General features: G+C 39.5%; 1 protein-coding gene across 1 annotated transcript in view; it reads left to right on the top strand.

Moving 5' to 3' along the window:
- Positions 1–10,282, top strand: part of COL28A1 (collagen type XXVIII alpha 1 chain) — a 163,281-nt gene extending 152,999 nt beyond the window's left edge. Inside the window, exons 33-35 of the mRNA XM_021689683.1 lie at positions 6,755–6,893; positions 8,912–9,084; positions 10,208–10,282. Coding sequence (XP_021545358.1) covers positions 6,755–6,893; positions 8,912–9,084 — 312 coding nt within the window. The 3' untranslated portion in view covers positions 10,208–10,282. The remainder of the gene's footprint in view (positions 1–6,754; positions 6,894–8,911; positions 9,085–10,207) is intronic.
- The last annotated feature ends 2,458 nt before the right edge of the window (positions 10,283–12,740 follow it).

The following is a 12,740-nucleotide window of genomic DNA, read 5'->3' as shown; positions in this document are numbered from 1 at the left end:
GAAATGGGCTCCCCTGGCAATTTTTAAAAAACTAGAGCCCTGGGCAGGTTCTGACTTCATACTGGAATTGGATGTGTCCCTTGTGTCCCTTCATCCTAAAACATGACCTTAGGCTCTATCCTCAATTCTGATGTGATACCTTTTCTTCTCCCGCCTCTGCTCTGAGGCCCATTCCCTTCTGCCTCTTCCAAAACTTGGACCTTGCTTTACTGTAGTGCCATTATTTCCTTTCCTGCCAATATTTCTGACTCCTTCCCTATAGCTAGTAAATAGGCTTCAGACTCTCCCATCTAAAAAAATCCTCAAACTCTCTCTTAGTTCATGTCCCTCTTCCTTACTATCCTATCTCTATCTTTTTATAATAAAATTATCCCATAGGCCAGTCTCTGCTGTCTCCGCCTCTTTGTCAAACACACACACACACACACACACACACACATCCTTTCATTCTCCTTCCCTCCCTCTCAACTTCCTCACTTCTGTTCACTTGGGAAAACCTCTGACATCAGGCCACTGCCTCCAATATGCCACTGAAACTCTGCTGGAAAAATGGCCAACAACGCCCTAATTGCCACATCCTTATTGCCATCCTCTTATTTTCTCTTTTGCATAGAACCCCATGCCACTCTTTTCTTTGGTTTTGAGAGTCCTCTTTCTCCTTGTTCCCCTCCCAACCGCCTTAGCATTCTTTCTCAATGGTTTTTGGGGTTCCACTTTCTCTGTTTACTCCTTAAATATTAAGCTCATCACTTTTCTAAGATTGATCCTTAGCCTTCTTCTCTTTCTTATGTTAACAACTCTCCAATCTGCCTCCCCCGTCCAGACCTTTCTCCTGGGCCCCAGATTCATATTTTTGATTGTGAAGATCTTATTCTGGGTGTTTTGCAGGCATTCAACATGGAATATGTTCACAATGCAATCCTCCAGATTGTCTTCCGTAGGGGTACAGTCCCACCAACCAGCCAGGCACCGGGCAAGAAACCTGGACTGCATCTGTAGCTCTATTCTTACTTTATATTCCACAATTGTTGGTATTGTCTTCTTTGGTCTGTTATAATCATCTCTCTATCCATGCCATCAACTCTTTTCTCCTCATCCATCCCTCTACTGTCTGGGATTGAGATCTGATCATTCCCTGTCTATATTAATATGGTCTCAAAATTCTTGTCCTATCTCGCTTTTCTACATCCTTTCCAGTTTATTCTTTACTTGTTGATAGCATCATTTCATTTATTTTTTTACTCTTAAAAATAACATCATTGAATTATTTCTCCTATATATAATTCCATTTTGGCTGAATTACCTTTAAAAAACCTGTGTATAATACAATGGCATGTATTTTAACTAGGTATTAAGCCTCCATGACGGTACATTAGGAAATATAACAAAAACATTTGAGTACATGTATATTTTCTCCTAATGTCCTATTCAAGTAAAATTCTATAAGTTGCCTGGTCATACTATACTCATTATTAAATGAAATATCCTATTCAAGGCCATAATCAAGGCTTGTAAAACGCATGGACTTTTCAAACTTTCAAAAAAAAAAAACTTGGGACTGAGACTACTGTTAGTTTAGGTTCTCCACTGACAGGAAAACTAAGTTGACTTCCTGCAGTCAGACCTAATTATTTGTAAGTGGCCTCGACTAAGCCACATATACAGATATGGTTATATTGATCAATATTATAATTTATTTGTTTATAAAATAAAATTAATACTCTTTCATTGTGGTGGTCAAAAAACCCTCAAATTCTTGATAAAACCCTGCATAACAACTAATATTAGTATTGCTTAGTGAAGTTGCTGTATAAGTATCACATATTGCTAATAATAGATTTATTACCCTTAGAATATAAGATACTTCTATCTTATGAAGGAGGAAAAAAAAAAAAAACAACACATTGCAGGTTGATCTAAAAGAAATATTCTGGACCTAGAAGTCGGGAAACTTGGCTTGTATTCTCAGTCCTGAAGCTAAATACTTTATTTCCTTGGCTCTGAAATATATATATATATATATATATATTAAGGAGTGGGAGAGGAGCAGAAGGAAAGGGAGAGAGAAAATCCTAAGTAGGCTCCACGCTCAGCAAAGAGCTGGATGTGGGGCTTCATCTCATGACCCTGAGATCATGACCTGAGCCAAAATTGAGAGTCGGATGCTTACCTGCCTGAGCCACCCATGTGCCCCCAGTTTAATATTTTTTATTTTATTATTTCAGAGATTGGGATGCATCCATTTAGTGTGTTGTGGTCTTTTTAAGAAGATCTTAAAAATTTATAGTGTATCTCACAGTGAATGACATCTTAGAAATGAAATTTGACAGCTGCCTGACGTTGGGTGAATCACCTATTTCTTGCGGTTTCTGTTCCCTCATTTACAAAATAAGAAATATTGCTAGACTCTTCTTCCTTTTTATAAAGACATGTGATTAGAAAGAACAGTCAGAAACATTTACTGGGCGTGGCCAGAATGGAAGGCATTATACTAAATGGAAGAGAGGTTTTAACCAGAATAAAATCCTGTCATCCACCCTCTAGGACAGCTGCAGGTGATCATGGGAGGCACACGGCCCACGCTTCAGATGTCCCTAACAGTTCTCATCAGCCTTTTGTTTTTAGGTTTAAGATTTATAAAAAGATCAGAGAATACATGTAACAAACATCTGAGTGACCGCCACCTGACTAGTGTTCCCATTTATTCATGCACTCTCGCTCGGATACAGTTCAAGTCCTTCCTGTGTGTCCTTCAGTCTGATCCTCCTCCTCTCTCCAGAGGCAGTGACTGTCATGAATGTGGTGTGCATTCTGCCAGTCAAGTTTGGGGCTGCTTAAATCCCACTTTTAGAGATAGAAGTCATGTCACGGTCTAATCTTTTATTTTAAAACGATGACGTAAAACCTAAAGGAGTGGAATAATTAATCCAAAGTCCCCTCTCTCTTTCTCTCTCCCTCTAACACATTCTGAATTTATCCAGTGGCTACTATTTGCTGTTCTATTCTATAAAGATTTTTAAAAAGAAGACAAAAAGGAAAGAAAAAAGTGGGTGGGGAGGCAAGAGATGAAAATGAAGAAAACATGGCATGGTTTAGCTTTTCTTTTTTTAAATTTATTTTTATTTCTTTAAATTATCTTTATTTCTTTATTATTAAATGGTTAATGGTTAATCACCATACATTACATCGTTAGTTTTTGATGTAGCGTTCCATGATTCGTTATTTGCGTATAATACCCAGTGCTCCATGCTCCATGCAGAACGTGCCCTCTTTAATACCCATCACCAGGTGGTTTAGCTTCTCTTATCAGGGAGGTGATAGTTACACGTGTGAAATTGGAAATGATAGAAAATAGTGTCGGAGTAAAGGCTACCTTCTCTATGATCAGGGCCAAGAAGAGGAGCATTAGGAGGTGCTCTGCACTGACTGGAAGGGGAGCGTTAGGACTGACTCGGTTACTGGGCAAGGTCTTGCTGCTGGGGACCAACTTTTCCTGGGCCCTGGTGGGACAGCTGACTTTAAGGGCCTGAGGCTGAATGAAGAGGAAGGGACGAAAGGTCGTAGCTTGGTGTGCTGGGCGGAGTGACAGGCGAGGGTGTTCATGTGTGTAGGAGACAGGTTGTGGTTGGGCTGTGGACAGCAGTCGAAGAATTTCTCACCTATTAAACTAGTAATTATCCCCTTTTCCAATCATAATAGCTAGTAAATGGCGATCCTTTAAGAAAAGACACTCACCGGTGAGAGTGGAAATTGTAAGACTTTGTCTCAGAAGCCTCGAATGTGTGTGTTCCTTTTTCTTTTTTAGATGTTATTTATTTATTTGTCAGAGAGAGAGAGAGCATGAGCGGGGGAAGCGGCAGGCAGAGGGGGAAGCAGACTCCCCGCTGAGCAGGGAGCCCGATGCAGGACTCGATCCCAGGACCCTGGGAGCATGACCTGAGCTGAAGGCAGAGGCTTAACTGACTGAGCCACCCAGGGGTCCCAAGAATATGTGTGTTCCTTAATCCAGGGATCAGCCACGTGGTTTCCAGCAGGAAAAAAAAAGCAAATAAATGTTTAAAAAAGGGTATTGTTGTTATATATTTAAATATAGTTATGTAATTAAATGGTATTTTATGGTCAGAGTAAAATATATGGAACCGTAATATATTAAATTTTAAAAAACATAAAAACCCAACACTACAGCATATTTTTCGTTTAAAAAAATGCACATAGGAAAACAAATTGAGGTAAAAGTACACCTGAATATCAACAATGATTATTTCTGGGAGGTGGGATCCCTTGTGATTTTTATCTTCTTCTTGTTGCTTGTCCAGATTTTCTAAATTCCCTTCAATGAATGTTTTCGTAACAAGAAAATTATAAAAATGGCAAACCATGGTAATTATGCATTTGTTTAAATAATCTGAGATCTCATGGAACCAAAAGATAAAATTATTCTCATTTATGAAAAAAAATTATTTTCACTTCTTCTAGAACCTGAGGTAGCAGTAGTAGTCAAAATTCTCAAATGAGGGGCACCTGGGTGGCTCAGTTTGTTGGGCGGATGCCTTCGGCTTGGGTCATGATCCCAGAGTCCTGGGATCGAGCCCCTCATCGGGCTCCTTGCTCGGTGGGGAGCCTGCTTCTCCCCCTCGCTGCTACTCTGCCTGCTTATGTTCTCTCTCTCTGTCAAATAAATAAATAAATAAATCTTAAAAAAAAATTCTCAAATGATGTGGTGATTGAGAAACACACACTCCTAAACTTACAAGAGGTCAAGAATAACTTATGAGGCCTTAAGGCTTGAACAAGGTAATGATTTATTTATTTATTTATTTAAAGATTATTTATTTATTTTGAGAGAGCGAGAATGAGAGAGAGAGAGAGAGAGTACATGAGTGGGGGAGGGTCAGAGGGAGAAGCAGGCTCCTCGCCGAGCAGGGAGCCCGATGCGGGACTCGATCCCGGGACTCCGGGATCATGACCTGAGCCGAAGGCAGTCGCTTAACCAACTGAGCCACCCAGGCGCCCCCAAGATAATGATTTAAAGGCCAAGTTAATTCCTTGAAGAAAACTGCTGTCCGGTGCACTTCTTCAAAGGAATGTTCTCATCTGACAGATAGGATATCTGAAGTATAGCCCAATAGCTGTTGGCTTTTTTATGTTTGATAAACTACTCTTTGGTCAGGCTTTTAACTTATTTTTTCCTTAACAAAAGATGTGCAAACAAAGCAAAACCAAAAAACAGTATTTCTTTCTTAAAACAGGCATTTCTCAAATTTTACCACTAGCTTGCCAATGATTTGGGGGAAGTTCTTTCTTTAATCATTTGGAGCTTTAGATTCCCCTATAGGAAATGAAGTACTCACAAAATTTTCCTTTAGCCTTAAACTTCTTCAGTTCAATGATGATAACAGAAGCTCCCATTCAAATCGATGTACGTACACACAAGATCATTCTCAAAGAAAGACGAATGCCAAGTGGCCCACGGTTTTACCTCCATTTGTCCCAAAAGTTTAGTTTTGGGGCTAGTGAAAAGTCATGACTGTATTTGAATTGAGTGCCTTTTCTATCAGGCTGATGACCAGACTAGTCCCAATGGAAATGTTTACTTTAACTGGTAGTCCTTTAATCATTGTAAAAATATACACACATAAGTAACAGAATTGATTAGCTATTCCGTGTGTGTGTGTGTGTGTGTGTGTGTGTGTGTGTGTGTGTACAGAATCAAAAGTAGAAGAGCTGAGACAGCAGAGAGCAGCTAATGATGACAGTTGGCTCTGGTCACAGGATGATAGGAACTACAGGTAAGAAGGCATCAAAAATGACTTTACTTAGCTCACAGATTTGCCTGTTTAAATAAATAAACAAAAAGAAAAAAAAAAAAGAGGGCCTTGAAAGGATAAATGACCATCCTGTGCCAAAACCAAGATAAATGATGGATTCAATTCCCTGTAGCTGGGATCCAAGGGAAAAAAAAAGTAAAAGAACTTAATTGGTCCCATAAAAGATTGACTTTGCTCCTGGCAATGGTAATCAAGAATAACTGACATGGCTTTTTTTTTTTTTTTTTTGAAGCAAAATACCTTTTTTCTTTGTCTCATTACATATCATAAATTTAGATAAAACATGGAAAGTTGAGTCCAGAAAACTTGCTTTTGAAATTATATCCCTTTGTTCGTTAGCTAACAAACATTTCTAGAACTTCTTAGAAGCTAAGCATCCTGCACCATTGGCATTTGCTGGGGTCCAGATAATAGGATGAGATGAAAAGTGATTGCTACTATTTTTATTTCAGCTGTCTTATTGTCCTCTGCCACCCCCTTCCCAATCTCAAAATCGACTGAGAGTTTGTTGTAGATTATTTTAGAATATATTGTTAATTTCTCTAATGTTAAGAAATGGAGAAGAAAAGGCTATTTTTTAAAAAGTTCAAAGAAACTAGTGGTTATTACCCCTCCTCAAGCCAGTGACTATGAAAAGAATGAAGATTAACTCCTCCTAAGCTCACACCTTTCCTGCCCCGCATGTGGATCTTTCTGGAAGGCCCAGCACAAAAGCATGCATGCCTGGCAGTGGGAAAGTCCATAACTTAGGTACTCGGGGATGCATGACATAGAAGAGGGGCATCATTTCCTGAACTTTGGTTGAAATAATATTGGAGAGTTGGGGAGAAGAAGCAATGCTGAATTTTTCCTTAAATGTTTTCCAAAGCAAACTAGCTTTTCTGACTTGATATCACCAGAAACAAAAATGTGAATTTTTTGTGTAGGTCAGTGTCACTGGAGCCCAGGACAAAGAGAATGAGCCTCCAGAGCCTACCTGGGTTGACCGCCTGACCACCAGTCCTTCACCTGAGGCTGCTACCACGGAGGGGCCATTGCTTGGCCACCCTGAGGGTGGGGCAGAGGGTCTGGAAACCAGAATTCCAAGTCCTGTTTTGGACTTACAGCCAGAAAAGCTGGTGCACAAAGGTAAGAGACACCTGCCAATCAGCTGCTGCGTCTAAAATGTCAAGGCACAGAAAGGGTGGGCTCTAAAATCTCATTCAGAAAGAACATGTTTTGGGGGCGCCTGGGTGGCTCAGTCATTAAGCGTCTGCCTTCGGCTCAGGTCGTGGTCCCGGGGTCCTGGGATCGAGCCCCGCATTGGGCCCCCTGCTCAGCTGGGAGCCTGCTTCTCCCTCTCCCACTCCCCCCTCTGCTTGTGTTCCTTCTCTCGCTGTGTCTCTCTCTGTCAAATAAATAAATATAAAATCTTAAAAAAAACAAAGAAAGAACATGTTTTGACCCTAAACAGGGAGGACAAAAGACACTTTTCATTTTATTATATGTCAAATTAGAAAACTGGCTATAGAACAAATTTGGTCCATAAAAAATTTTAAGGTTCTTATAATGTTTATTGTCTTTTAAAATGTAAATGCCTTTAGAGAAGACTGTGTTCTCATTTTCCCATAGCCCCTACCACTCCCTATTGTCTTATATGTGACCTTGACACATGTAGACATTTGAATTTTTGACCCCTAGATTGTAGAGGAGAAAAAAGCGAGAATCTAGATTCCTCCTCATCAACATCTTTTCTATGGAGTTACTATCTACAGAAATCAATCATTATATACAGAGTTTCTGAAGGACATGCCAGAGACACAAGATCCTTGCCAAAAAGCAGCTCTGAGATTGGCTTGACAAGTTACACAATATACAATATTTAGTGATTGTTTTTAAGAGTGGAGATAGTGAAAGTCTACTACTCCTTTCCAGTTGGCCTAAGGAGTCTTCAGAGGAGAGGTAGATTTGGAGGTTAGTTTCAGGAAAAAAGGAATCGAGACATGTTCCCTATCTGGGGAAATGATTCTGGGAGATGGAGAGAAGGCTTGTTTCATTTGAGAAATGAAGCTATGGCATATAAACTGTCTCACAGAACACAAGCCTCAGGCAGCAAGTACCTATTTGGTTGTTGTGGCTTTTCTCACCTTGGAATCACTTCTTCAGGTAAGGAATACTAATCAAGGCACTAAGGAGAACCACGAAATAAAAAGGGACTAAATGAGTGGCTTTATTATGGTAGTTCTCCTTTGTCTTTTTTTTCTTTACAGTGGAAGTGTTTCTAAAATTTATTCATAAATGGACATTAAAAGCTCATGTTTTTATTGTCCTGCAAGAACTGCTCTATTTAAAGTTTTTTTTTTTTTTTATTTAGAGAGAGAGAGAGTGGGGAGAGGGGCAAAGGGAGAGGGAGAGAGAGAATCTTAAGCAGGCTCCCTGCTGAGCGCAGAGCCCCACAACGGGGCTCCATCTCACCACCCTGAGATTAGGACCTGAGCCGAAACCAAGAATCGGACCCTTAACTGACTGAGTCACTCAGGCTCTGCAGGAACTGCTCTTTAAAAGAAAATTGTGATATAAAGAGAGCCCTTCGTTTTATTTTATTTATTTATTTTTTGGTAACTTAAAAGGATTTTCCTTTTTTAGTAGGCACAATTACATGTGATCACAGTGGCACTTTCTAGGAACACACTGGGAAGAATTGTGCACAGAAGGCTGAGATCATCTTTATTCCAAATGTTAATCTGATTTTAAATCAAGTCCAAAGTAAATGACGAAGTCCTATTTTTCTCTTGTCAACTAATCCCCACAAGGGTATTAGCCAATGAAGGCTCACAGTGCTATGCTTTCAGGGAAATAAGCCCTTTTAATAAGGTTTCGTGAAGATCAAAAACTTTTATGTTTTCAAAGGCATATCTAATGGTGGAGTTGCAGGTGGTGGAGGCAGTATTTTAGGTATTAGGGAACCCTTTTTTAACTTGGAACCAAATTTTCGTAGTTGGCATGTTAGCGTGCATGGAGAATAAACTTCATAAAGCTCTCACTTTTCATCTTTTCAGGGAAAGTAAAACCTATAATAACACATTATCCTTTTCTCACTCTAGATCCTAGATGCTTGGAAGACCTAAAGCCAGGAAACTGTGGCGACTACGTGGTTCGATGGTATTATGACAAACAGGCCAACTCCTGTGCCCGCTTTTGGTTCAGCGGCTGTAATGGCTCAGGAAATAGATTCAACAGTGAACACGAATGTCAAGAAACCTGCATTCAAGGATGAGTAAGTGAATCAACCCCAATGAGTCAAGGCTGCATCTCTATCAGCAAACCTAGAAAGAACCTCTATAATTTCAACATACTCACCCAATACAAATAAAACACCATATTTGAGTATATACTGAGTACTTATAATTTATAAACACAGTTGAATCCTTATAACCACCCTAGGATGTAGGTATTAACTATTGTTATCGGTGAAGAAGCGGAGGCTCTGAGAAGTTCAGGGACTCCTGAACAGTTACCCAACTAAAAAGTGGCATAACTCAGGGTCTGAGTCAGGGATATGTAACCTCAAAGCACGGGCTGCAGCTACATCACAGCCTGCAATGTGGTTCTGATCGGCATTAGTTCTTATTCTATGCATTATGTTGGATTAAACTCCTGTCCTGTCCCAAGCTCCCCAACCCCCAGCCCCCAGTCCCTCTCACTGGCCTCAGTCCCCAACCCCCTTATAGCCCTGCCTGTAGCAGAAGTGAGATGGTAGGGAAGGATTTGAGTTTGGGAATTAGAAGGGATGGTGGGGGGGAGCATGTCTGTGCATAGCAGGTGGCGAGATAAGAAAGACATCCTACTTGGGGGAAACCCAGAAAGATGGTGATTCTGGGAGATGAGGGGCATCGGAATAGGAGTGAGGTGCTGAGAGCAGTTAGATTTTTGCCTTGCTAGCTCTGAAAGTGATTGAGAAACCAATCTGAACGAAAATTACTTAACTCAAATTTACTAACAATTGCCACTCCCCACTCCAACATGTTTGGTAACAAAGGCTTTGTTGTGTGTTTAAACTATATTTAAGACAAAACTCATAATTTAAACAAATGAATTCTTTCCACCCTTCCTTTAAAATATGTAAGTGAGACTTTCAATTTTAGGGGGCAGAATGAGAAGGTACTTGATAGGTACTCCTTGAAGCCCACATCCACTCTTGAACAGGGTATTTTAAAGACAAGACTTCCACTGAAAAACGAGCCACTGTATTGAAATACAATCCAACAGAGTAATAGAGAATTGGCTCTGTCACTTTATGATAATTTTGTGACATCCAGCCTGGGAAGATGATTAGTTCTGAACTGTGCTCAGACAGCATTTGTATATATCAACTTCAACACGCTTTTTTCTTCTTTCAGGCCTATGACCCTCATTCAAGTTTAGCAGCATAAAACAGGGCATTCAAGGAAGAGGGAGCTGGAGGAACAACCATCTGAACAAAAACAATTTTGTATGGTTTAATTGAAATTTTATTAGGTAATATTTGGTACCACAAAAGAATATATGCAATATACCTGTAAGTTACCAGACATGATGATAAGATAGACACAAGTGAACATATCATACTGACAATTCATCAAACACAATCAATTCTGTTGAAGTTTCCTGTGCGGACTTCTCCAATCCCAGCCCCCTGTTTCCTGCCAGGGATAACCTATCTTGAATTTTGTGTTTACCATTTCACTTTGCTATTGGGTTTTTATATGTAATCTTACATGTAAAATCACATATATATCTATGTAGCTTTACACAATACATAGCCTTGCTTATTTTAGAGCTTTATAAAAATGGAGTCGTATTCTCGTCTTCTGCAACTTGCTATTATCAATGTTATAATTAATCCATATGTTCTACCATATCTAAATGTATTCCTAAATAACTTATTATTTAGCTTTTTTTGAACTTTAGAAAATTTGTTTCATAATATGTAATTCTTTGCAACTTGGTGTGTCATTACATTATAATTCATACATGTCCATTTACTTTCAAAGTTGTATCATATTTGTGTGAATATATCAACATATTTAACCATTGCCTTGTCTATGATTAAATTGTTTCTATTTAATTTTCTCCCCCTGGTCCATCAGGGCTGCTATGAACACTCTTAAGCACTTTTGGGAGCATGTGTACCAGTGTTTTTCCAGGATATATACCCTAAGGTGGAATTGTAGGGTTGCAGGCCATATAAACATTCAAAACTAATATATTATACCAATTTTTTTTCCCAGACTGTTCATTACAAAGTCCCACCAGTCGTGTATAAGAGTTTCCATTGTTTGATATTCTTGTCAACACTTAGTATTGTCAGACTTCTTCATTTTGCTAATAGTAGGTGAAAATCATATCTTATTTTAAACTGACTTTCTCTGGTGACATATTTGTCTATATCTGTGCTGAGCCTTCTGTGAAATGTCTGTTGATATTTGGAGAAGATTTTCCTTTGGATTGTTTGTCTTTTTCATATTGAATTTCTGGAGTTCCTTATAGATTTCTGAAATTGAATTCTTTATTATTTGTGTCCTTGTATCTTTGGGGTTTGTCTTTTTACCTTTTCTTTTTTTCTTAACTGAGCAGAAGTTCTCAATTTTAATGCAGTCAAATTTACCCATCTTTTCTCCTGGGGCTAGCACTTTTTTTTTCTTGTTTCTGCTGCCCAGCCTCTTAAGCCCCCTTTCTAGGTAGGGAACTCCCCCAGGACAGAAGAAACTGCTCTGGGTACTAGGTGTATGTTGCTGGATTTCCATCTGCATGCATGGTAATTTCTTATGATCTTATTAGCACTGTGGTAATTTCTAGGCGGTTGTTTTTTCTTCATCTTTTTTAACTGTCCTCAGCATGAAAGTGGTCTGAGCTACATGGATGGTCATTATCATATTTATTTGTTGTAGGATGGAGGGCTTCGGGTATTTTCGTATTTCCTGGAAGCTCAGCAATTCATTAAAAGGCATGTATTAGTCACCATATGGGTGTTGGAAAGTAGAAAGACTCTTCGGAATATCCAGCCTGCTATTTTGCCAGAAGCAGAAGTATTTATGTTCCTTTTCCAAGTTCTTCACAAATTTACCCAGATAGAAAACTGATACGCAAACATGTTGTAATGTTGACTTGGGTGTTTATCCCATTATCTGAAATGTCTTTTTCTCCTTCCATGACTGACCAACTCCTAATACTTCAAGGACAGCTTGCAGGTCTTCTTTGCACTCTTTCTCAGTTGGGCTATGCTCAGCACTGAGTGCCCAAAGCCCTTGCTTACACCTCCATTCTACCCTGACCGCAGTCTGAACTGCCTTGCACTTAGTGAGAGCACCTGCATTAATTTGCTTTTGCTGCTCTAACAAATCACCACAAATATGGCTGTATAAGCATCACAAATATATTATCCTATAGTTCTGTAAGTTAGAAGCCCAATGTGGGTCTCACTGGGCTAAAAATCATGGTGTCAGTGGGGCTGTGTTTCTTCTGGAGGATCTAGGGAAGAATCTGTTTCCTTACCTTTTCCTTTTCTAGAGGCTACCCATAATCCTTGGCTAGTGGCTCCTTCCTCTGTTTTCGAAGCCAGCAGTAGCAGTAGAGAAGACTCTCTAAGTACAGCTGGGAAAGGTTCTCTGCTTTTAAGGACTCATGTGACTAGTTCCACCTGGATGACCCAAGATTTTTTTCCCCTTCTCAAGGTCCTTAACCTTAACCACATCTACAAAGTCCCTTTTTTTATATAAGGTAATATTCATAGGTTCTGGGAATCAGGGAAAAGGCACGGTTGGGGTCATTATTCCATGGACCATAGCACCTATATCCCCTACCAGCTTTCTGAGCTTAGGAGCAAGGCAGGTCTTGTTTATCTCTGTGTCCCCAGTTCCTGGTACATAGTTAAAAACTCAGTACATTTGAAAA

The sequence above is a fragment of the Neomonachus schauinslandi genome, chromosome 12, assembly GCF_002201575.2.
Source record: "Neomonachus schauinslandi chromosome 12, ASM220157v2, whole genome shotgun sequence".
NCBI lineage: Eukaryota > Metazoa > Chordata > Mammalia > Carnivora > Phocidae > Neomonachus > Neomonachus schauinslandi.
The sequence above is the reverse complement of the archived record's forward strand: the minus strand, read 5'-3'. Positions and strand labels throughout refer to the sequence as shown.